Source organism: Ursus americanus, chromosome 17, assembly GCF_024610735.1.
Source record: "Ursus americanus isolate L20-20 chromosome 17, mUrsAme1.1.p, whole genome shotgun sequence".
Classification (NCBI taxonomy): domain Eukaryota; kingdom Metazoa; phylum Chordata; class Mammalia; order Carnivora; family Ursidae; genus Ursus; species Ursus americanus.
Window position 1 is genome coordinate 48,148,807 of NC_142143.1, and position 26,685 is coordinate 48,175,491.

Below are 26,685 nucleotides of genomic sequence, written 5' to 3' on the forward strand. Positions count from 1 at the left end.
CTTAGTTAAGAGCAGTGGAGTCGAGCAGGCATTATCAAAGAGTAAAGTGTATTAGAGTATAGAAAATGTCATGAGGTTTAAGCATCTCTGATTGCAGAAGATGCCTCATTAAAGTGGTCACCAGGGGTCCAAGTGGAGTGTGGAGGGAAATGACGCCAGTAAAAGGGTGAAGATGATAGCTTTCAAACTGGGTTCCCCAGATTCACACCTGAGGGATGGGGAAGCCTCCTCTAGGGTTTCCTCTTCCTACCTCAGTACCTTCAGTAGCTCTGATTTTATTTGGAATACAAAGGCATCCCTTACTCACTTTCATTTGAAGGAGGGGGAAATGTATTGCTGACAAAACCATTTGAAAACCACTAGGCTGGAAGACCAGTGAGAGAGAGTGGGGCTAGAAGTCATCAAGGAGGGAACGTTAGGGCCTAAGGACAGGGAGAGATGGCTAATAAGGTTGTGTGATCAACAAGGAGAGTTCAGATATGAAGATCCTGGAGCGCTTTCCAGTTTGAAGGATGCTGGGGTCCAGCACAGGTCTCTGCTGATAGAGAGCTGAAGTTGGGTGGGATAGCCAATAATCAGCCCTGAGAGAGCTGAAGAACCATAAAACCAGTGCATTGTTTATTGCCATGATGTCAGACACTGAGGACATAGAAAAGCTACAGATTAGACGAGACAAATTAAGAGTCAAGCCCTGATGTCAGTGAGGAAATGGGGGGGGGGGGACAGGAAAAGTAGAAAAGTATGAGTTTGAAGAGGACACAAGGCAGAAATAGTACATAATAAAGAGTACATAATATAGAACTTTAAAATAGAAGTGGTCTATGGTAAAAAGCACTGCATGTGTGGAGCAGGTAGGGTTATAAACTCTTCTCTCTCCTTGCCCCCCTGCAGGGAGAGTGAAAAGAAAATGACTTCTGGTTACAGTGGGTTTTGAGGTATATGGTGTCAGCAAGTTTCAATTACAGTAAAGAGGCCAAAAGACCTCTTTTGGAGGAAGTGACACTCCAGCAACGGACTGTGCAGAGAGCTTGCTCACAGAGAGTAAAGGAGGCAGGAGTCCAGTGGGCAATGCTGAGAGAAAGGCATCTAGGAGTAGAGTGGCCTTTCCATGACCCAGGCTGGGGATAGGAACAGGACAGAGATGGGTACCTGGGGCTTAGATGAGTATCAAAGGAATGAATGAAATAAGATGACAAAGTAGGCTGGAGATCCACTGAATGAAGAATGAAAGAATAAAAGCTGAAGAGCCCAAATCTGGGGAAAGGAGACATGTAAAGTACAACGATTCCATCATGCCAACCCAATGATAGATTAAGGTTGATGGCAAGCACGTCCTCACCACTCCAGGAGCCAGACTTTTTCTTCAAGGCTGAAGATCAGATTGTCTGTAAAAACCTTAAAGCTTAGGCACAAATGGATAGAGGATAAAACATATTAGACCAGTTAGCCCAACGCTTTTTTTCATAAGAAAGAAATGAATGCCTTCCCCCAAGGTCACACAGCTGGTTGCCTCCTGGTGGAGCCAGGTACTCAGTCCTAAGGCTGTCCTCTTCCTACAGCTCCCACAACTGTCCCTGGTTCAGGGGCTGAGTATGGGGAGGAGGCCACACTGGTGTTGTGACTAACATGTGACAGATATCGGGAGATTCCTTTATCTAGTTCAGCTCTGACTAAATTTTTGTCTAGAAGACCAAAGTGTCACCTCCCCCATTGCCAATGAGCTTTTTTTTTTTTCTTTTCTTTTCTTTTCTTTTTTTTTCTTTTTCTTTCTTCTTTTTATTTATTTATTTTTTTTCAGAGACATGGTCTGTGTCAGAAATGCTGGTAGTCCAGGGCACCTGGGTGGCTCAGTCGGTTAAGCGTCCAACTCTTGATTTCAGCTCAGGTGATGATCTTAGGGTTGTGAGATTGAGCCCCGCATTGGGCTCTGTGCTAGGAGTGGAGCCTGCTTGAGATTCTCTCTCCCTCCCCCTGCCTCTCTCTCTCTCTCTCTCTCTAATAATTAAAAAGAAAAAGAAAAAAGAAATGCTGGTATTCCTAGTGCTTGCTCCAACCTAAAGTCATTTATTGTGTGTTTGTTCCCCTAGTGTCTTTAGCCTCGAGCACAGTGGGCTTGGCTGGGCAGGTTGTTCACACAGAAACCACAGAAGTTGTGCTGACAGCAGATCCTGTCACAGGATTTGGGATCCAACTGCAGGGCAGTGTGTTTGCCACGGAGACGCTCTCTTCTCCACCTCTGATTTCCTATATTGAAGCTGACAGCCCAGCAGAGAGGTAAGACACTCTTTCACAGTGTCTTTTTCTGTGCATTTCTTGTGCCGACTATCTTTGAATAGCTACTAAATTATGGAACAGTGCTCAATGCAGGAAATGCAGGATGTAATGAACTCTCTGTTCTAACAATAAAATTTTATGTTCTTGATAAGGTTTGAGAAGAATAACGAGCACAGATGCCTTTATCTAGCAGATTTTTGTCCATCAGGGACTGGAGGCCATATTAATTAAAAGGGAAAAATATCTCTGAAGTTCAACCTTTATTATAATAATTTCTCTGCTGTGGGGGGACGGTACATTCACCATTACTACATATTGGTCCAGATCCGATTATAAGAATACCACAGTGCTAAATTATTAATCTCTTCTCTGGGATCCATCAAGATTCCCTTGCTCACATTTGTAGCCAGCAAATGCAAGAGTGCAAGACCTTGCAGTTGACCTAATATGATGCCCACCGCATTGAATAAACAAGACCAAATGGGCATGCTATTTCACAGGGATCAAACAAAATAGATTTGGCAACGTCAACCTGATAATTATTTGCTCTGTCTACAACCTCTAACATGTGGTTCTAAATATAGATGTGGGGTGCTACAGATCGGAGACAGAGTGATGGCCATTAATGGGATCCCAACCGAAGACAGCACCTTTGAGGAAGCCAACCAGCTCCTCCGAGACTCTTCAATCACGAGCAAGGTCACACTGGAAATCGAGTTTGATGTTGCAGGTATGATCATACGATCGCAAGTCGGCTGCAGAGTCAATATCGGACTGCATGTGAATTATATGGATTATGTGGCAGAAGTGGAACGACTTTTTTACATGCTGAACACGTTTTTGTTTAGGAGATTTGGGGTGTCATTTTGTATTGAGCACTGTTTTTGTATTATTCATCAAAGTGTCACCATAAGAACAGTTGAAAATAAATGTGACAAAACGACTAAGTAATAGCTACTATAAGGGTGATAAAAAAAAATCATGTAGCCTTTATTCTTCCTGATTTGCCCTTATATGCTAGGGAAACCATATTCTTCTGTCACACAGACAAGAAAAGCCTCTCTTTGACCCTTTCCACTGCAAAGAACATATGGAAGTTTGGTAGGGAACAATGAAAATTCATTAGGTAGATTAATACAAGCCCAGCGGGTAAATATTTGGGCTCTAGTGTTAAAAAAAAAAAAAATTGCAACAGACGCTTGTTAAAAACAAGGAAGGCTTTCTTCAGGACTTTTTCAAGAGAAATCAAGACTTAGAATAGGGAAGAGAAATTGAATTTAAGTCCAAAAACAGTAAGGGCAGCCGGGAATGTATGGCCACCAAGCAAGGTAAGGGTTAGGAAGTCATGGAATGGAAACTGACTTACAGGAACTTGATTCGATATCAAGGGTGTGGGGGTGAGGAATTTGATTGTCTGTTCAAGGGTCGAGGGATTCTCCATAAACTGATTGAGCAGGATTCTCACTAAAACTGGGCTCAGCAGGCCAAGGAGTAGGCCAAAGACAAGGCCTCGTTGAGAAGAGGAGCCTGACTTCAGTTTGGTCAGGAAGGGAATCCTCGTCAGTAGCTAACAGGTGTGTGGGTTCTAGGGGTTGGTGCTAGTTTCTGTTTAATAAAATTGTCTTCACACAGTGAAATACTACCTCGAAGAGCCAATAATCTTTACCAATCATTAAAGGTGTGCCTTTGGACATAGAGATTGCATTATCCCAACGAATACTTGCTGAGTGTTCACTGTGGGTCCATTAGAGATGCAATAATAGACGTAGAGGGAAAAAAATTCCTTTCTTCGTGAAGCTTGTGATATTACAGAAAGTTGATTTTTCAGTTAACAAATATACATTTAGGCAGTAATAAGTGCTCTGAGGAAAGTGAAACAGGGTGGGGAATTAGAGGATGGCTGTGGGGAGCTATTTTCATGGGATGACTGTTGGAGGAAGTGACGTTTGAGCAGAGATTTGAAGCTGGGGAAGGAGCCAGCTCTGTGGGCATCTGGGAGCAGGTACTCCAGGTAGAAGGCACAGCCAGTGTAAAAGACTTGAGCCAGAATAATCAGCTGGGTGGCTTTGAGTAACAGCAAAAAGGGCTCTTATGGGGGGGGTGCCTTGGTGGCTCAGTCAGGTAAGCTCTCAATTTCAGCTTGGGTCATGATCTCATGGTCATGGGATTAAGCCCCACATCAGGCTCCACACACAGTGGGGAGTCTGCTTGAGATTCTCTCTCTCCCTCTCCCTCTGCCCCTCCCCCCACTCCCATGTGCGCTCTCTCTCAAGTAAATAAATAAATCTTTAAAAAGGGGGGCTCTTACTGTAGCATAAAGGAAGTTGGGGATGGGGATTAGACTTGGAATTGGAGATGGGGTGAGAGAGATTGGAAGGGGCCAATTAATCCAGTGCCTTGGTATAAAGAATTTACATTCCAAGTGTAATGACGTCATGGAGCATTTTATGAACGGCAGTGAGCTATCCTGATGGGTGTGTTAGAGAGCCCTCTGAAATGAGAAGAGACAATAGCAGAGGCAGAAATCCTAGTTAGGAAGTTGCAGTGGTTGGATAGGTAAACAATGATGGCAGCTTGGACAGGTGGTAGAGCTAGAGACAGTGACAAAGAGTGGAATTTAGGACGTGGCTTGAGGCAAGCAGACCTTGCTTATGGAATGAATATGGAAGATGAGAGAAAGGGAAGATCATGGATGACTCCTGAGGTGGAAGGGTCAGTAATTGAGTAAATAGTGATAACTTTAAGAAGAGGAAGACTTAAAGAACAGAAATCTGAAGATAACGACAAATTCTATTTTAGACCTGAATCGGCAAATCCACTGCCAGGTCTAGTGGAAGAAGGACAAGCATATCCATTCCTAAATTCAAAAGATAATTATCGAGCACCCGTCACTAAATTCCAGGCACTGTGTTACCTTCAAGTCATCTAAAGGGAAAATAGAAAGGGTTAATATTCTCAAAGTGCTCAGAACCAATTATACAAGAGCAAGCACTGCTGCAAGACAGAAACAGACTTACTGCATGTGTGTTGCTCCTGGAATGTACAGGGAAGTGCCCAGGGGCCCGCGAGCGATACCTCCTGGAGCCTAGGATGGGGGTCTGGGCCGGAGAGTAGCCCTGAGGAGGGACCACCATGTCAGTGATTGGTAAAGTCATTGGAATACAGGCGAGCATGAAGGAACGAGTGGCAGGAAGGAGGGGACTCTGCCTGAGGAGAGACTAAACTAAACTTGAAAGGGAAGGATGCTAGCAAAGGAGATAATGAAGATGCAGTCTGAGAAGTGGAAGGAGAACCAAAAAAGGTGGCATTTTGGAAGCCAAAGCAAGAATTTCAAGGTCATGGTCAATAGCTTAAAGGAGCTTCAGAGAAGTCAAGTCATATAAGGCAGAAAAGGTCCACTGTATTTGACAATTAGGAAAAAACACATTGCAAAGTAGTTTCAGGGAACTTGGGAGCAGAAGTCAGACTGTAGTAAGCTGAGGGGCGAGGAAAGGGTGGAGAACTATGGACAAGCTATGCTTGCTTTCTGCCAATGAACTGGGTTTTGGAACAAGGTATGGCTAGAAAAATGCAGTGAATGGATAAAAAAGATGGAGCCCACTGTGGACTTCTCTTTTTAGAACTGCTCCAGCATCTACTTACATACTGGACACTCTTTTATATTGCTTTATGCTCCAACCAGTGGTTCTCAATCAAAATCATTGCCACATGTTAGGAAGTGTAGCTGTGGATGAAAAAAGATGGGGTAAACGATAGAGGGGGCTTCCGAGTCCAGAGGGGAGTTATTCTGTTTTGTGGTTTTGTTTTGTGGATATTGGAGAGATCTGAGCATGTTTGTGGCCTGAAGTGAATGAGGGAGAAAAAAGATAATTGATGGGTATGGGTCCCTAAAGGGATGAGAGGAGAAGTTATCTAGAACATAGGTAGGTCTAAGACAGAAGGCTGGCAGCTGCCTTTTCTGAGTTTAAAGAGAAGGACATGAGAATATAAATACATTTTTATCTGTGTTTAGGGTTTCATGTAAGAACTGTCAAGTGAAGGTAAAAGGATCAGCATCTTGGGGAGTTGAAAAGAATGATAGCTTGGAAGAGCTAATGGGGAAATGAGTGAGAAAGTTAACCAGACTCTTGTAAAGGGATTTTCAAGCTGGGTAGTAGACCAGGCAGCGTCCAGAAGCTCTGAGTGGCTAGCCCCGTCAACCTGCGTGGTCAAGTTGTTTTTTGTCAGGTGACCTCAGCTGAGGAATAACAGCATAGGTGGTAGGTGATTAGACAGAGATTTCCAGAGAAGGTTCAACAGGAAGAAAACTAAAGTCACGGCAGTTCAAATTGTTGCAGGAAGAGCAAATGAATAAATATGGTGATAACCTCAAAACCATGATAATATTTATCAAATGCTTGCTCTATGGCGTGTCACTCTTCTAAGCACTGTGTGTGTATTAGCTCACTTATAACAGCGATGGAGGTTACTATGATTACATCCCCAGAAAACTGAGGCCCACGTAGTTAATGGTAGGGCTGGGATTTTCACCTAGGCTGTCTGGCTCCAAAGGCCACGGCTCCAACCACTAGACATACTGCCTTGAAGGAATCTAGGTTGCAGAGGGATAGAAGTGAATATGGATCAGCATGTTAGACTGGGAAGAAAGAGAGACCTGAAGAATCTAAGAGTGTTCGGGAAGAGAAATGGGCATAGCAAGAGAAAGTTGAGGAGGGAGCCGATGGCAGGAGACTGAGGTCAAAGTGGCATATTAGAGCTTAGAGTTTCAGAGGTCAAGTAAGGCTCAGGGTAGCGAGCTGCTGAAGTGATATGGAGCGGACGTGAATGTTCTTCAACCAGAGCTCTGGGAATTGGGAATGCAGGGTGATGGAAAGACCATGCACACAGTGGAATCTCTCAGAAGGAGGGCAGGACTTGGAATGAGGAAGGGAGGATGAGCTAGCTGCCCTTGCCATGCCAAACGCAATCCTATCAAAGGATCTCTGCTGTTTCCCCCGCCTGGGCAGCTCTTCCCCACCGTGTTCAGGTGGTTTGCTCACTTCCTTCGGGTCTTTGCTCAAATACCACTTGTTCAGAGACTCATTCCGTCACTATCTATCACTCTGTCCCCTTGCCCAGATGTATGGTTCTTCTTAGCCTTTCTAATGCTCCAATGTTATGTTGTGGATTTATTTTTGTCTTGTCTTCTCCAGTGGAAAAAAAATCTGTGCTGTCAGGGACTTTGTGCCTTTTGATCATGAATGTATCACAGCACCCAGAATAGCGCTTGGAAAGCAGGAGACTCAGCCAAGACTGGGTGAATGAATGAACGAAGTGTAGTTGCCTCTCCCAAGGGACTGGAATCAGGAACTTCAGTTTGCATCAAGAACTGATTCCGTACCCACTGTTTCTCTGGGGTTCCTGGTCTCTCCGTGCTGCGTGCTTCTGCAGATCTGCTCTATCTTGCTCTGCCCAAGATTTTTCTGACTTTGGATTGGACTTGATTGCCCTATCTTTGCTAAAGTGCCCAGCCAGTCCCAACCAGTTCAAGTTTCTTATTCTTAGATTTGGTTAGTTGCAACCAAACAGGAATCTGGTAGAAGGACCCTGTAAGAACCAGTCAGATGTCAGTGAGGGTATGGTTTTCAAAGAAGGCTGTCAGGAAGCCCCAGAATGTACTTACTACAAGCACACAACATTAGTGGTGAGGTGACTCTTACAACCCAATACCTTTGTTTATTTGTAAATGGAGAAACTGAAGTTTGGGTGGGGAAATTCAAGGTCATACAGCAAAATGAATAATAGATCCCAGATCTGTTGACTTGCACCTGTCTTTTTCATGTCGTGTTACACTGCCTCTTCAAAGAGACGACCGAGTTTCCAGCATGAAAGAGCAAGATTTCTGAAGCTCTGCGCTACTGTCATTGTTTGTGGAGGGGAGGTGACTCTCCTGTGCACTTAGGATGTGGAGTAACATTTACTTGAAACACCTGCTGCACAATTTGACCTCTTCCATAAGCAATATCTAAGTATTTGCTTGTGCTATAAATGCATTTTTATTTTATGTGTATCCTCAATATTTGTTCCTTGTTTAATCCATCCTTAATATATATGTATCTTGTAATATTTGTTGATTAAATACTTTAATATCCTTGGTTTAGGCTCCTAAGAAATAGAAACTATGTCTATTAAACTCACTTTATTCAGTACTGGGCTTGCTTGAATAAGAGACAGGAAAAAAGGGACTTAAGGTCTTAACCCTGCCCTGGTTGTTCCATAATTTGACCCATTTCAAATGAATAGAAATGATGTAGAATAGAGCCAGAAAAAAATATGCTCCCATCCTAACCTTCTCTCTTCCCTTGTTCATGGCTGATATCACTAATTGATTTCAGTATCTTCCTGCTGAGCCCAGACACAACGTCAGAATCTCCAGTAAAACACTCCAGCTAGTCATTACCAATCTACTGGCATCTGTTGGAAACTGCTGGAATCCGAAAGCTCTTTTTTAGCCATTTGAGAACTTGGGACATTGGTAGGAAATCTCTGGACGTGAGCTGTTTCAGGACTGCCCTTTCCTTCTGGATTCACGCATAATTATACAGACGTGGGCCCCCTATTTCTAAAATTCTTCCTCAAAAAATATACTATACCCAGATATTAATTCCCAAGCTGTTGGTCTCAGAGATAAGCCACCTCTATTTTACAAATATTTTAAGTGACATAAAAAAATGTTTAAAAAGCTTGACTGTGAGTATACTCTTGCCTAAATCTCTCTCTTTAAATGGGCACTACTGTACAAACAACATCGTAATAACATTTATGGAATTCTTTTTAAAGCTGAAATGATTCATAGCCTCATCACTCTAAAAAACAGAAGTTTAATTTTTTAAATTTCTTTATCAATGTCCTTTACTACATAATTTTATAAAGCTATATTCATAATATATGCACAGTTTACATTTTGCCTTTTTTCAATACTGTCTTTTAAATACCAGTCTAAAAAATTGTGACTACTTGAAGATTCTGCTTTAACTCGGAAGCTATTTTGTTGGGAAAGATACAGCTTTGTTCTGGAAAGAAGTCCCAGTGAAAATCCTGTCAAATGATGTTTGCCATCATTACTAGAGCCTCCAGCGCTTTCCTCTGAGTGAGGGGGAGTTAAGCATTTACATTTACCACCCCCCCTTTAAAATCTCTTAATCTTTCAAATCTCACAAGGGTGTCCAGGTTAATGAATTATGATGTGGTGATTATCTTACTGTGCCAACAAGGAATGCTTCAGGCAGAAAAAACAGGCCAATTGGAAAGAAGGGAGCCTTTGTTTACCCAAATGTGTTTTTAATTATAGTATTAACAAAAATAAAGCAAAATGAGGGAAGTACAAAATAATCACATGGGAGTCTAACAAAATAAACATTCTATTTACTTATTCTAAACCTATTGTTTCTCCAAATATCTTTTTTTCCTCTTTACTAGTATTTCTTTAAGAAACACCAAATTCAATATGCCTTTGCTTTAACCACCAAATAACTGGGTAGGCAAAAAAATTACCAAATATAAAATAAATCATGTTGGCATTTAAAGATTAAAATGAAACCACAGCTGATCAGAGAGATTCATTTGTTGATATTTGTTCGTCATTATGAATATTTCAAGTCTTATGTATTCAAACACGATTCATTACTGTTTTCCAGGAAGTGATATCTCCTCCAGTGTCATTAACAATGTTAATCTTGGTCAAGGTTCCCTGCATTAAAAATTTATAAAAGCGAAATGTTGCTATGGGAACTATTCTAGATCAATGATTCCTGGCCCTCAGGCTTCCAAGATCTCATTTGTATAGCATCATGGACAAGCTGTTACATACCTACATGAAAACACGTATATATACATACAAGCATGCCCTATTCTGCCCTCCCCTTTCGCAGAGAATTTTGGTAAAAAACACATAACACTAAAACAAACATACATGAAATGAGTTCCATAACAAGGGAAGCAGTTTGTGCCTCTAAAGCGTCTGACGCATTCACTTATGGGCCACTTGCGTGCTTTCTCTGGGTAATCAAATTCCTACCACATCCATGAACACTTCTGTGGAAGCTTTCTGCTTAGCTCCCATCCTGTGTCCTCTGCTAGACCAATGTGTTCATCAGAGATCATTCAGGTGCAAGAAACAGACATGCACGAGCTAATTCAGAGAAGGGGCATTTGCTGGAAGCACACAGGAGTTTCACAGCCCTCGAGGACAGGATATGCAGGCAGCCGCAGGAAGGCCTAGAACTAGACACCAGGGCTGTCAAGGCCAAGCACAGGCCCTCTCCAAGGCCTCATGCACGCTCCTCTTGTGCGCTTGTTTCTCCCTTCTCTCTGCAGACTGGCTGTTGGTACAGATGGGCAAAATGGGCCCACTTCAAATGCCCTCTCTGCCCCCAGTCTGCGTGCTAATTCCACATTCGTAAACTGTCGCGTTAGGAGTGGGAAGAATATGGCAATGAGCCTCCATTATTGGAAGGGGGAACATAGAGGACTTAGGAAATAGAGGGAAGGCACAGATTTGAGGAATATTTTGGAAGTAAGTATGACACCTGCAGTCTCCAAAGCAAGGAAATAAAGCTCACCTACATGTAGTTACAAGTCTTGTTGAAATCTGTTAGGGGAAATAATTGTATCTATCTCAGCTCCTATTGGGAAATGGGAAGGGTACAAATTCTTTTTTTTAAGATTTTATTTATTTATTTTTGCGAGAGAGAGAGAGAGAGAGAGAGAGAGAGAGAGAGAGGGAGGGAGGGAGAGGGAGAGAGAGAGAAGGAGAGCACAAGCGGTGGGGAGGGGCGTGGGGGAGGGGGCCACAGACTCCCTGCTGAGTAAGGGAGGACTCTAGCCTCTGTTTCCACGAGGCCATCCCAACTTTCACCTGTGCTTCGCAGAGACCAGAAATGTGTTAAATATGTGATTAACAAATTGAACCAGGGGCCGCGTCGTTGTCGTTAGAGGTGTGTGTAAGTTGGGTAGCTAGCATCGAGCAAAATCAAGCAGTAAAAATAGTTTAGCTCCACCACCCCACAAGCCTCCCCTTATGCTAATGTTTCCTTTCCCTTCCTGCGCCCCTTCCACCCCTTTCCAAAACCTTCAAGAAAGGATTACCGTCATTAGCAGCTTAGTGGGAATAGATGTTATCTCTTCAGAGGGTATTTTCTTTTTAACCTTATCTCTAATTGAAGGTTTCCCAGACTGTTAAAGGCATTTTAAGAAGAGTGTATTTAAGAATTTGTAGCCGTTCTTCCTTTTCTCAAATACTAGTCAAGCCCTGGTAAAATCACCTTAGTTCTCTCCACGGTTGAGATTCAACCAGTGCACACTGGTTGTCTTTCTGTCGCAACAGTGTTCATTACCTCTGTGCCGGTTGGCTGGTGTCTGAGCCCACCTTCACCCTGTTCAGTGCCCCCTGCCCTCCGGCTCCTCCTGGGACCTCCTGGAGCTCCCCAGGATCCAGGAATCAAAGGGCAATAGGTGGTGCAGTTGGGGCCTCCTGAGGTCCCTTGTTCCAACCCCCCAGGCAGCATCCGGCCTGACTGGTTGTGGCCAATACCATTCCAGTTGAGAAATACTCTGAGTATCACTCTTAATTCTACCACTCGAAGTATACTCTTCCCTCTTTTTATTACAAATTAAGGCACCTCCCTGACCCCCAAATCAACAACCATCACATCAAACTGAAATTTCTCCTAAAACCTATTCCCCCAGCTACCTTCAAACAACGGTTGGGAAAAAAAAATTATTGCTGAATAGGTAACCCTGGCGAGACATGGTTGAAGAGAAACAAAGAAGATAACCAGACCTATGGTCCTTAAACTCTGTTATGCCTAAGAATCACCTGGAGAATGTGCTTAAAATGCAGATTTCTAGGCTTTATCTTTGGACATTCTGATTCCATACATCAGGATTCTGTATTTGTGGGGCGCCTGGGTGGCTCAGTTGGTTAAGCATCTGCCTTTGGCTCAGGTCATGATCCCAGGGTCTCAGGATCGAATCCCGCATCCGTCTCCCTGCTCAGCGGGGAGTCTGCTTCTCCATCTGCCTGCTGCTCCCCCTGCTTGGGTGCTCATGCTCTCTCTCTCTCTGACAAAAGAGTAAATAAATAAATGAATGAATGAATGGAATCTATATTTGTAACTTGCATTCCAGGTGAATTTGGTGCAAAGGTTGCCCGAATGACACCTCAGTCATACCGAATTCAGGTGTTGCTATGAATGACACACAGCTGTCCTTGGGCAGGACACCTGTTCTTCACCAGGAGCATAATTTAGCAGGATTTTACAGGCATTCGCCTTACTTCAGTTCCTTCAACTTTAACTTCATGATGTGGTTGTGGAATATAGGTGAGGTTCAGTGGGGTGGAGTCCGGAGCCGAGAACCAAGAAAGAATTCTTGAGATGTCTTTTGGTGCAAAATGGTGGCTTATTAAAGCACGGGGAACAGGCCCCGTGGGCAGAAAGAGCTGCCGCCCTGGGTTGTGAGGGGTGGCTGATTATATACTATGGGGTTGGGGGAGGTAAGAAAAAGGGAGGTTGAGGAAATACTTTCATATGTTAAAGAAGACTCACAGGATACCGGAGGCCTTGCCATCATCAAGTTAAGGTTGTTTTTCCCTCTAGCAAGACATTAGCATTAAGATGGTTGGGGGCTTCCTGGAAGAATGTCACACCTGTCCCACCCAGGAGTGGGGGTGGGGGGGAGGTAGCGGGGTGTCAGCTGATGCTTTGTCTTCAGCCAGCCTTCTGCTCCCTCATCATTCAGACGCTCATGGTAATAGAATTCCTCATGTATTTTCATTGATCGGTGCTCCATTCTTCCTGGTCACCAACAGACATCCTCTTCTTTGTTTTGCAATTACAGAGTCTGTCATCCCAAGTAGTGGGACTTTTCACGTGAAACTCCCTAAGAAGCACAGTGTGGAACTTGGAATAACCATAAGTTGTAAGTAAAAATGACTTTTTTTTAAAATGTAGAATTTTTAAAAAGACATTCGAAAATTGTACTGTCGAAGGGCTTACAGGTGTGACAAAAGTGTCTTAAGTGTCATGGCCAAGTTCCTGTGTCATGTTACACATAGGCGGAGCCAGTCCCACCTCCAGCACTTAACAGCTGTGTGAATGGGGCAAGTTACTTAATCTCTCTGCAATCTTAGGTTTCTTCATCTGTAAAATGGAAATAAGGGTATCCATTCACTATGGATTATTTGAAGTATTAAATAAATAAAAGAACATATTTATTATACCTTGTATAGTCCCAGGCAAGTAATAAGGACTCAATAAATGTGTCTCACCCCCACCATGAATAATTAGATGAGCTTAGAAATGCTTAGAGGGTCTCTACATTTTAGTATATTGTGGATTAAGTTTTCACAATAATCCATTTAACTAACAAAAATCGCATTTATTTCCTTTTAAGACTATGCTCCTATCTGTCCACTATGCATCTATAAGCCATTTCGCAAGACTAAAATAATGTCTCTTAATTTAGTCACTTTCAGAATTCCTGCATGGTCCAAGATGTCTGGGTAACCAAACCAAAAAGAAAGGCAGAACATATAAATGTGTTTAATTCCCTCCTTTCCTCAGGCTCTAGATTTATAACTGCTTTGGTAAAACGGCTTTGAAAATTTCAGTCCCCGTTTCTAGAATGTGAGTTGAAGTTTTTATGCTTTTAATATCCATAAACTAGGTTCATCCACAAATGCCCCCAAGAAAATGAAGCAAATGACTAATGTATAAAGACCAAAGAGGCAATGTTTGTGACCAAGGAGCGGTGCCTTCGAGAAAGAGCAATGAGGTCACGTGACGTGCCTCGTTACACTCTGTTGGATCGCATTTATGTCCGTGGTTAAGGCACAAAGAGTTCTCAACTGGGCAGTATGAAATGGGGCCGTCGGCTTCAACTCTGACAATATAAATGTAATGCTGAAAATGAAATTTTAGGTATAACCAATACATCAGACGGAGCTAGTGCGGTGCTAAAAATAGTGGAACTACACTACAGAATAAATGTGAAGAACAGGGAGCTATGTGCACGAGAGAGCTCTTGCCTGTGCCCCCTGAACCCCAGTGTGGCCTCAACTGAGAGAAGAGTCGCACTGATGTGTCTCCACGTCTCTCTCTGATAAGTAGAAAGACGAGATGGGATGTTGGAGACTCCAGACCTATTCTAGGTACTACTGAAGTCGTGTATACCCTTAACTGGATCACTGAGCCTCATTATGAAACAAAGGGAGTATGCTATATTATTCTGTCCACAGCGATGGTTACTGAAATTAAGGGAGAGCTCATCAGAACTTACTATTCTGAAAATATCTGTAGCTCAAGGTGGCTGCAGCAACCCCCACGTAACCTTAAGGCTGCTTTCGTTTATTCTCTTTATTCCATTCCATTGATGTATTCCACCGGAATTGACTGCGAATGCGGTCTCCCTCGGAGGAGTGTATAACCTTCCAGCTGTGCCGAGGGGCCCTGCCTTCCACTCCACTCTTTCTTCCCTTTGCCTGCATGAAAGAAATGTGTTCTGAGTGCCTAGCATGCCTAGAGCCTATGCTAAGTTTTGAAAACACACTCCCTGTCCTTAGAGATACTTCTTGCTAGGGCGTTTGCTGAAGACGTCCACAGCTCAGAAGCCTATTGTCACGTAGTCATTTTACTTCCAAATTTTAAGTGGGAAAATGGTCTTTATGTTTTTTACAATAGGTTTATTCTTAAAAATTGATATATGTCAGGGGAGGAGAGTAGGGAGATGGATAAAATGGGTGAAGGGGAGAGGGAGATACCGCTTCAGTTACGGAACGAATTCATCACAGGAGTAAAAGGGACAGTATAGAGAATAGAGTTGGGTATTGTAATCGCATTGCACGGTGACGGATGGTAGCTACGCTTGTGAGCACAGCATAGCACGTAGACTTGTCGAATCACTATGTTTTACACCGGAAATGAATGTAACACTGTGCATCCACTATACCTCAATTAAAGAAAAATTAAAGAAAAAATTGATACACATAATAATATAACTATAAAGGAAAGTATCCGTTTAAAAGCTAATCCTGTGATATATTCCTTTTTTAAAGTCAATATTTAGATGCTCAATTTGTTTGAAGTGTATTCATGTATACACAACTATAAGATATTTTATTCATATGAAGAACCATTTAAAATTATGCTTTATGATGGTTTTGTGTATGAACTAAGTATTACATTTAATAGCAACAATGGAAACGTCTCCCAAACCCCCACAAGAATGGCCTGACTGCGGGCCAGCGTAAGCTACAGCTGTTCATGCGAGCTAGAAGGGTTCCGCGGTTCCTGGATGGAGGTATGATACATAAGTTTGTCAGACCTGCTTGTCAGCCCGTCTAGAGCAGCAGCTCCCTTTATACAGCTTATCATCCCCGTACCAAATTTGTGTCTCCTCGTGGAAAATACTCATATTTTCCCAATTGAGAAAACAGAATTTACTTTAAAAAAAAGGAGGGGGGCCGGAATCCATTTTTATTGTGATGAAATCATGAACTCCTGAGGCCTAGCACGGTTCCTGGCGTATGTACAAGGGGCTTATTTAATCCCTGCCTTTGTGGAGTGGATGAATAAGGAGTCTATCAGAAACAATCTTCTGCTGATCATCTTCTGCTAACCACTGTGCACTCCAGAAAATGAGGCTTTGAAGGAGATGATGAACACAGATGTCTATGCAAAGGCCCTCGTGTGAACTAAAGAAGCACTAACTTGGAAAGTGATTGAGAGCAAGGCCTCAGAGCCCACAGTGCTCTACTCCTAACTTTCTTGACCTCTCAGTACCATTTCCTTGTCTGTCAAACAGCACACTTGCTCCCTTCCTTGTAGCGGTGTTGGGAAGATTAAATGAGCTAATATATGTAAAGTGCCTAGAACCAATGATGAACCCTAACAAGTGTTAGTTATTATGATGATTGCTGTTTCTTTTACACATAGAGCTTCGTGAAATAGCTTAATCCAAGCTCTACCCCACAAAATTTGGTGCCAACTGCAATTATAGCTCTTAGGGAGGAAACCAAGGGACACTCTTCTCAAACCCACAGGTACTATTAGCGAAACTGAGGCCATGCAGGGGCTTACTGACATTTCCCACTATCTTTCTACAAAGTTGTCTTCCGTCTCCTTCACCTTGTGAGAACCTGAGTAGTAAGAAGCAGGCCTTCATTTCAGGAAACGTTCCACCAGAGCCTTTCACACTTGGCTGAAGCCTCACTCACTCTTCATACCTAATTGACTGAGAAATGAGTCTCTCTGATTTTGGATGTGGTGAGCAGTTTTAGACTAATTTTCATAGCACATTAGCATCAGGCATGACTTTTATTGATGTTATTGCTATAATGTGGAGCAATTTATTATAGCAAATAAAGGGAAATAGCCTCACGCTGGAAACAGCTTCCTGAAGCTCTCAGACCTCAGCCAATCCGAAACCAGAACACGTACCCAGCCGTGCAGCCCACCTGCCTGTCAAGTCAGAGAACGCTGGTTGCCTCTGTCATGCACAGTTGTCAGTAAAGTCACTTCGATATTTATGTTTTCTTTTGCTGTTTTACTACAAGGATTTGCATCTGCTTTGTACCAGGCATGACAATAAGCAGTTTATGTGTGTGTTTCCCACTTAATCCTTAGAGCGGCCCTGTGGCATCTATGCCCTTTTTATAGAAAAGAAAGCCTCGGCTGGGTAACCCGCCCCAGGACCCAGAGTCCAGCTTCATAAAGGCTGCACGGGATTCAAACCCATTCTGTCCAACTTAACATGGGCTTTGCTGTCACACCGGCACTCATCACTGCCTCTGCATGATTGATGACCCTCCCCACATCCTTTATCAGAAAAGCAAAAGACAGCATTTTATGAGTGGAGTTAATTTGTTGGCTTTCCTTTTTAGTTGTGACTGAATTGTTTTCAGGAACAAAGGCTTGCTTTCTTTTTATATATAAAATCATAAAGCAGCTTTTATGACAAGCACAACAAATCTGTCATTTTTCCCTTAAGTCTTAACCGTATTTAGAAGAGAATGGCTCAAGTTTTTTGCCAACTTTGCAATAAAAATTCTACTCGCTGCTCCATTTCAAATCAAATAACTTGTTTCACTTGCCAAGTATCATATATATGGTTGCAAGTAAAGTAAAGCTGAATGATTGTGTGTGTGTGTCTCCAGTGTAGTTTGGACACTTTATCAGGCCTTTTGAGCAAAGTACCTTGACTAGCAGAGTAAGATCCATGAATGGCTAGATATTATCGAATGTTCTTGAAACACTTTGTTGATTCATGTTTAATTAGCTCCAAAATCCAGAAGATTTTCCCGGTCTTCTGATGCACAGTTTTTTAAGCCAAAGATAGAGAACATCATTTTCTACCTTTCCAATGACTATTTGAGCAGCAAAGAATCCAGGTTCACTTTAAGAATCAGTTTCCGATAGTGAGAAAGGACTAGTGATTTTAAATCTTCAGGGTCAAAAGATGGTAGTTTGAGCCCTGGCATTTAGCACTGCTCCCACCCCATACCGTTTTAAAACAATTGTGTAAGATTGTGCAAAGCAGGGGCGCCTGGGTGGCTCAGTCGTTAAGCGTCTGCCTTCGGCTCAGGGCGTGATCCCGGAGTCCTGGGATCGAGCCCCGCATCAGGCTCCTCTTCTGGGAGCCTGCTTCTTCCTCTCCCACTCCCCCTGCTTGTGTTCCCTCTCTCGCTGGCTGTCTCTCTCTCTGTCAAATAAATAAACAAAATCTTAAAAAAAAAAAAGATTTTTCAAAAGCACAAACCCATAAGAAGAAGAAGAAAAGGAAAATAGATAGCAGTGACCAAATTTGGAAGTAGCAGAGAAGATGGAGAAAGGTGAGTTTAAAGAAGCAGAAGGGAAAGCTGACAGGGAGCCGGATTTGCATCCTAAACTCACTACAGGATCAGGAACTGGTTGAATGAGGAACTTCCGGAAGTGAGAGAGATGGGAGAGCTGAGACACGAGGAGTGGTGGAAAGCCTGTGAAGAAGTGAAGAATGAATTAGTCCCTTAGAGGCCTTCCCCCAGCCAGCACAGCCAAGCACCTCTCCCCTCCCTGGCAGACCCGAGTTTCATTCTCTGGGAAGCAGGAAATGGAGGGGCTCTGGCCTGGGAGAGCACAGCTGAGGGTAGCTGTACTGGTCTACAGAACCGGATGGGAGGAAAGTGTACCTACTGACTGTCGAGACTGCTAGTGGTCTTCCCCGCAGTAGGCTCAGGGAAGCCAGGTAGCCAAGCTTAACACCCTCCGGATGGGAGGAACATCAGAGCTATTCTGACCCTGATCTGAACTATGCAGCAAAGACCAGAGGCTGCAGACCCCTCTCAGGTCTAACAAAAGCACCAAGCTTTCTAACAGCTTTGTAGGGCTGCATCTTGCATGTGAACAGACAGCTAAGAAAAAAAGCAGACACCCGAGGGCAGAATCTGATACGCAAGTCTATCACCAAAAACAAAGAAGAAAAACAGAAGCAGCACATTCAGGAAGAAGAAAACCTTAAAAAGGAACAAGATTTCATTAACATCAGTAACAACCTAAGATAGTGTGTGGATGGGAGGCAGGAAATGAGTAGTAGTCTAAACAACATACCAAGGGAGACAAAGAGCTCCTGGAACTTAAGAACATGGCAGAAATTAAAATATTAGAAAATAAAGGTGAGGGAAAATTTCAGAACTTAGAAGAAAACAACAAATAAATGACGAATCTAGGGTGGATAAGAAGTATATAGGCTGAGTCCAAAGGGCACAATATCCAAATAATAGCCATTACAGAGTGAAAGAGGAGAGAAAAGTGTGAGGGCTCCAAGGATGCGGGAGAGCAGGGTTAAGAGATGAACTGAGGCATATTAAAATTTTTAAGAGTTTATTTAAGCAGAAATAGATTCAAATCAGACAGCGCCAAACTGAAAGGAGTTAGGAGTGCTCTACCCACAGGAGTCTGGGGGAAAACAGGTAGAGAAAGTGTAGACACAGAGAAAGGAAATTATTGATCAGCCATAGCTTAAAGTCTCCTTCGCTCTCTGTGATTGGTTTTCCTAGCGTTTTGATTTTGTAAGTTTGACGCATTGACAGGCTTAGATTTTGGTTTGTTTCTATCGGCCATCACAGCTTTAGAGCCACCTCAGTCTAATGGCCTCCTTGGTTAAATAGTGTTAACAGAAGTCAAGAGAACATCTTCCAGGGTCTGTGGAAAGGAAGTTCCCAAGATCTATGGGGCAACCCTAGAAACCAAACAGTCCAGGCAGGTTGTAAACCTCTGCTAGAAACCCTAATATGATTTATCATACTAAGAGAAGATTTATATACCCTGGGATTTGAGGAGTTGAATTCATGATAAACACAAGAAAACTAAGCAAAGACACCAAGACAACAGACAACTCCAGGGGAAATATACCCTAGGAAAAGACATGGTATCCTGCATGACTTGTCTGTGAATACTGTTTACATAGTCATACCAAGGAAAATACCAAATATTGATCTTATAAAAAATTCAGACAAAACTGTGTTGGGGAGCCCACAGAGCAAGAAACATATGTGCATATGGTGCTGGTATAACATCTTTCATAACAAAAGGTAAATAATTAGCACTGAAAAGTAATTAAATAGTCACAGTGATGTGTGATTTAGCACTACAGCAACAGTACCTGGGGAAGTAAGAAATGAAGGGCTGCTCTTGGAGAAATTTGACTCTTCAAGTTGGATGCATATATAATTTTGATATAAGTAAAGAGGTTAAGAAGGTATATTAAAAAAAATAATATAGTAGGTAGTTTTCTTGTGAGGATCCAGAATGTACATCTATGAGCAGCATGAAAAAAATCAATCATCGTGATGTTATACAAATGGGTACTTGCGATTTAGGATAAACTTTCTAGTGACATCATCCTGTTGGATTACAAAATATCTGTAAAAGACGTGAAAGTGATGAGTTTTGAAAAAAACTTGTAGATAACTCAAAAATGTAGTTCTGGTAAAACAAAAACAACTAACAGAGATTGAAGAGTTTGAATTAAAATTATTTTCTGAACTATGACTAAAGAAAAGGCAGTATTTTAAATTTCATGTACATCATATAACATGGGATTTGTGTCATTGTTCTTTCTCCTTTGTCAGCCTTTCAGTTCTATACATTTGATCAGTTTATATTGAGATTTCAAGCAGTTGTGAAACTATTTTGTCTTTTTCAGAGCTCAATAACCATGTGCTACCCCCACTCCTGACCCATTTAGGGTAACCTCCCTGCCAAATGATGGTCTGTATGGCCTTCCCAGCTAATAACTTCATGAGACTTAACCATCCCTGCCCCCCCTCCATTTTATGCAACTTCTGTAAGGTTTCATGGCTTGTGCTCAGAGCAGAGCTGCCTAGCTTTATAGTTAGTGTCAATAAATATGTATTAAACAAATGATTCCGTGGAGAACTTCAATCAAATTTGAAGCATTAAGTGCTAGTGTATTCTCCTTCAAAGGGTCACACATTCAGAAGCCCTCAGGGGTGAGGCAAGTCAGTGAATGAGATCCATCCAGGGAGGACAGTGGCAAATGGGAAATTGAAGGCTCCATCCAAAGGGGGGAGTTGGAAAGTATCCAGTGTTGCTAACTAATCATAACAGTAAACACTTAACGTAACGCATTGCATGTGCACTGGTCCGATCAGATTGCTTTAATGTGAAAATGCAATCCTTGCCTATTATTGTTCTTCACCACCATTTGCACATAAGAAAACTCAGGTGCCTAAAGACTATGCTCTCAAATGCACGTGGCTTATAAATGGTAGAGCCAGGATTTTGGACCCAAGCATTCTGGCTGCCAAGTCCCAGCTCTTCATCATTCTACCATATTGCCTCTCCAATTTTTTTTTTTAAGATTTTATTTATTTATTCAGCGAGAGAGGTAACACAAGCAGGGGGAGTGGGAGAGGAAGAAGCAGACTCATAGCGGAAGAGCCTGATGTGGGGCTCGATCCCAGAACACCGGGATCATGCCCTGAGCTGAAGGCAGACGCTTAACCGCTGTGCCACCCAGGCGCCCCTCCAATTTTTTTTTTTTTAAAGAAGCTATACATGTGCATGAAATCGACTAATTTTTAAATGTTGGCAACTAATCTACTAATCGCAACTAATCTAATTGTTTAAAGCACTACCAAAGCATGCTTGGTTTGTGACTTCTCAGGTAGCAGAGAATTAAAACAGGTACTGGGGTATGCAAACGATGTCTGGGCCTCCAGAGCCACATTAAATGTGCCTGATAGGCACGGTAGCCACAGTGCCAGGACCTCGTACAGATTTGGACCCGCTTCTGGGTTCAACTTTATCACTCCAATGGGCATCTACCCTGATGAGCTTTTTAAGCCTTAGGTATGGTCTTGGTTAAAGGGGAAAGAGAAGAAGCTAGTAAATGTGAGAGTGGGCACCGTATGTGTCCATATGCCATAATGACTTTCAGACCTCTCTGCAAAGCTGTGTGGGTTTGTCCAAGAAGCCCCAGTACTATTTTCCTCTGTTGCAAAGATGACAGGGATGGGTTTGATGTATTTTGTTGCCTCTACTATTGTTTCATTTCAGACCATTTCAGTGGAACATGGATTTTATTAAAAACCAGGGGAAACATTGAGTGCTCTGTGATGGTTAATACAGCTTGGCAAAATAGAGTATAAAGTCATTGGCAGATGCTAAAAAAGTTGTATTTTCTGGTAATAACAAAGTTTTTGTCTTTGAGCCCTATGCCCAAAACAATTTGCAGTTGTAAAATATGACATGTGTAAAAATGCTAAATATTTATATTTCTCTGGAGGAATTATATCAAATCATTGAGTGGAGGTTTAAATTATGAATTAATTGTAGTGAATAGAATGTTTTGCATACTTTGCTAGAAGCTAAGAATAATAATTGAATGAAGTCCCATTAACATTTACTATGGGCTAATTTAGACAGTGGGTAAGGTATTGGTCTATATATTTGCTTTTTCTTTCAATGTGGTGTTGAGATATTAAACCATCTGTTCTTATGCATAAACATTTTCCTGGGATTCAGTTGGGACTATGGGATATGATATGGTTCTGTGATTATTATGGGGTGATCAGCCTGTTTATAATAAAATCTTACTTTAGGGGCCTTTTAATGATCCTTAAAAGGAAATCACTACAGACTTCAAACTGGCAAAACATCTCTCGGAGGGAAATTGTTTTTTTTTTTTTTTTAATAAATGTCAGTATGGGTTATTTTAATTATCAAACACCTAAATTAAATGTAAACTTTCTAGATCAAGATGATATTTTTGTACTTATGTGAACTATAGCTCATTTTCAGGATTAATTCTACGGTAGACTCAAAACTAATTGCTTTTCATTCTCATCAAATGGAAATATCCCTGAAAGAAGTTATAAAGCCCAAAACTGACCACTGTGCAGGATAATAGGATAATCTGTAAACTCAATAAAAGTTATATGTGCATAGTTAGAATATGAATATGTATAAAAATATAATTAAGTCAAATATTTACTACTGTCAATAAAATAAAATATTCACATTCCGGAACACTTCAGAGCATTCTAGGTATGAATGTGTGAGCAAAATTTTAAGATTTACAGTCTACGTAGCAAAAGATTTCCTTCAAAAAAAAAAAAAAAAGAACCTGGAATCAATGCATCTCCACTTTCCAACCCCGTACGCTTGAGTAATATGGCATGGTTCCATAAAAAGTGGTGTCTCCTCATCGAAAAGAAGTGAAGACAGAAGCGGGAGAAGGGAGCGCATATGAATACCAGTAAGGGGAGCCCCCAGTTGCTTCTGATAGTCTCCTATTGGGGTATTCACCCTCCACCTTTCTCTTGGGAATCACAAGTTGAAATAGATTTAAACCTGATGGGCAGCTCTGCAATTGCTTTCTCCAATTGCAAATTTAAAATGACTTTGCTTTAGTTTTTAAGTTTGTAAATACTTCAACACAAACATTTTTATATCAAGGAGATGTAATGTGCACATTTTCTAATTCATTTGCCGAGCATCTTTGCTTTGCATACAAACCGTACTTGCATTAACCATTGCTGTATAAACAGTGTGGGTGGATCATGGATATAAAGATGTGACTATTCTAATTTCATTATTACAGCACCATCTAGCAGAAAACCAGGAGATCCCCTTGTCATATCAGATATCAAGAAAGGAAGTGTGGCGCACAGGTAAGGAAAATGAATGTTCTGGTTCATTCCAAGGCATTTCTTCTTCTTTAAGTAACTCTACTCCCCACATGGGGCTTGAAATCATGGCTCCAAGATCAAGAGTCACATGCTGTACCGACTGAGCCAGCCAGGTGTAAGGCATTCCTTAATTAAAGTAGAAACGATCCTTTCCACACCCAAGGTGAGCTTTGCTAATGGATCATGTATTCTTAGTATTTTCCGGCCAGCCACTATTAAGTGATCCTATTCAACATTCCTCACGCAGTGACTTTGTAACTCTCCCATCTCAGGTCTATTTATTTCTGTACCCACTGCAGACAACAATCACCTGAAAATCTCTTTTAGGGTCCTTCCTGAGTCCATCACTGGCTCTCCTTCACTGATCATCTTACATCCTTCATTTTCCAGCCAAAAAGCTGGAAGTGGCCCCAATTATGAGACACACCCCACGTGGAGATAATAGCTTGTGGAAGAGCTTTGCTAGATGCCAGAATGTCCTCCCTAGCCAAGCCAGATCCTTGAGCCTTGAACAATGTTTGTCTTCTATTTGGTCCGTATACCGTCAAAATCAGAGTCTCAAACTTTTGATTTCACAGATCAAAAATATTTATTTTAAAGATTTATTCATTCATTTTAGAGAGACAGAGCACGAGTGGGAGGGGCAGAGGGAGAGAGAGAGAGAGAGAATCTCCAGCAGACTGGAGCAGAGCCTGAGCAGGGCTGGATCTGACAGCAGCAAGATCATGACCTGAGCCTAAACCAGGAGTCAGACGCTTAACCAACTGCACCACCCAGGTTCTCTTAGATCAAAAATATTTTTAAATCCCATCTATTATCACAGTCATTTCATTAAAATAATATCTTAACGCTCAAAAAGTAGGAAGGACATTGTATGAGTTTAGGTATATAGTTATAGGCTCAGGTGCCATGACAGGGAGACTCATATATAGATTGGGACAGACAAGTCTGCAGTGCGTGTCTCACATAACAGCTGGCAGGTAGGCAGGCAATGCGGGGCTTGGGGAAGCAACTCTGCGATCCTCACCAGTTTGCTCCAGTCACTGCAATTTTCTAGCCGCAGAAGGGAAGTGGGTGTGGTGCTAAGAGAGTCTAGGGTGTGCATCTTTAGGGAATGACCCAGAAGAAGAGAGAGGAGAATAGAGGCTGAAAGCAATTAGCAATCTCTGTCACAGACATAGCCTAAAGGATAGTTCTTACCAAAACATAACCTTCTTTACAAATATGTGTGTGTATACATATATGCACCTGCAAACACATACACATTCTCATTATTTTTTTCAGTTCATGATGGACCTTAAAACTTTTCAACAGACCTGCAGAGGTCCAGTACCAGTGTTAGACTCTCAATGGCCATGGTTTTCCCGGTGCGGGTGAAAATGGCAGGGACACCAAGATTCAGACCTCCACTAAGTCCAACCTACCATGACTTCCCTCACACTCCCGGCCCTCCCCTAGTACCTAGACTGCCAAGGGTGAAAAATAGTGCAACAACGTGGAGAAGCATGAGGACGCTCAGTGTCTGTGAACCCTGCACCATTACCTCGCTTTCTAGGAAACTTAGAAGTCCTGAGTCAAGCTTATATGGTGGTCCTGGACTAATTCAACAAACCAGTAAAAAAAAAAAAAAAAATGTTTTTAACACTCTGAAATGTAATGTCATGGCAGCCATCCAAACTAAGACTGGAAAAAAAGGGATTTGTTAATAAAAGGCAATTTAAAAAGAGTTGAAGAACCTCTCCTCCTCTAAAGACTGCCATAATGCTGCATTGTTCTTAATGCCTCTCAAATGACCCGGGTAAGTGCTCATTAATCGTGTGTTGCTCTGCATTTACCAACAGGACTGGCACCCTGGAACTCGGGGATAAATTACTTGCAATAGATAACATCCGGCTGGACAACTGTTCAATGGAAGATGCAGTTCAGATCCTCCAGCAGTGTGAAGACCTGGTGAAGCTCAAAATCCGCAAAGATGAAGATAATTCAGGTATTGATAGCTTCCTTAGTTAAGACTGATTTCTCTAACTGCCCATCTGTCACAGAAGATATTAGATCTTGATGTTTTCCAGACAACAGCTGGCTCGTGACATTGCAGCAGTGTTTTCTGTAGTTAAAAGGGTCTTTAAATTTTGTGTTAAGAGTGTAGTATGAATTTTAATTAGTGGTGCTTTTAATGATATAATTAAGATATTTTTATTATAAAACATTATTTCGGTTGTATCAAATTAATGTTCAAAAATGAAAATCATCACCCAATACCACCCTGATATAATGGAGCCAGTCATTTTTTTTAAAGATTTTATTTATTTATTTGAGAGAAAAAGTGAATGAGCAGGGGGGAGGGGCAGAGGGAGAGAGAGAGAAAGAAGCAGACTCCCCACTAAGCAGGGAGCCTGATATGGGACTTGATCCCGAGACCTGGAGATCATGACCTGAGCCGAAGGCAGACGCTTAATCGACTGAGCCACCCAGGGACCCCAGAACCAGTTGCTCTCTAGTTGATATTCATATTACATAATTATAGTCACAGTGCATGTTATAACTTCAGAAGCACATTACCACTTTTCAAACACTTAACTATCATTTTTGTTTCCTGTAATTTATCATTTTTCTCTTCTTACTGAGATTGCTTCCAGTTGTTTTGCTATCATAGACAGTACAATCAGGACATCTTTATGTATGGATATCTTTACTCAACTTTTCTTCTTCTTCTGAATTATTTCCTTAGGAAATATTTTTAGAAGTAGAGTTGCTGAGTAAGAATAAAAAGGAACTTCTCAGGATTCCTGACAAGTCTTGTACCATGTTTCTAAAAGGGCCGTATCCATTTGTAGGGTTTCCAGTAATGGATGAATACGGGGCAGTGCTTCTCAAACTTTCTTAGGCCTCAGGATCACCCGAAAAGCTTGTTAAAACACAGCTCCTCTTAAGAAATAGCAAAGAGATCGGTAGGAGAAGGAAGGGAAGAATGAAGGGGGGGTAAACAGAAGGGGGAATGAACCATGGGAGACTATGGACTCTGGGAAACAAACAGGGTTTCAGAGGGGAGGGGGGTGGGGGATTGGGATAGGCTGGTGATGGGTATTAAGGAGGGCACATATTGCATGGTGCACTGTTATAGGCAAACAATGAATCATGGAACACTACATCAAAAACTAAGGATATACTGTACAGTGACATAA

The 26,685-nt window shown here is 42.0% G+C and overlaps 1 protein-coding gene across 4 annotated transcripts in view; it reads left to right on the top strand.

Moving 5' to 3' along the window:
* GRIP1 (glutamate receptor interacting protein 1) overlaps nt 1-26,685 on the top strand; it is a 650,209-nt gene that overhangs the window by 569,176 nt on the left and 54,348 nt on the right. For all 4 annotated transcript variants that reach the window (XM_045789638.2, XM_087868996.1, XM_087868997.1 and 1 more), the window contains 5 exons: nt 2,088-2,274; nt 2,859-3,004; nt 13,153-13,233; nt 23,416-23,485; nt 25,345-25,490. In XM_045789638.2, the coding sequence (XP_045645594.2) occupies nt 2,088-2,274; nt 2,859-3,004; nt 13,153-13,233; nt 23,416-23,485; nt 25,345-25,490 (630 nt within the window). The remainder of the gene's footprint in view (nt 1-2,087; nt 2,275-2,858; nt 3,005-13,152; nt 13,234-23,415; nt 23,486-25,344; nt 25,491-26,685) is intronic.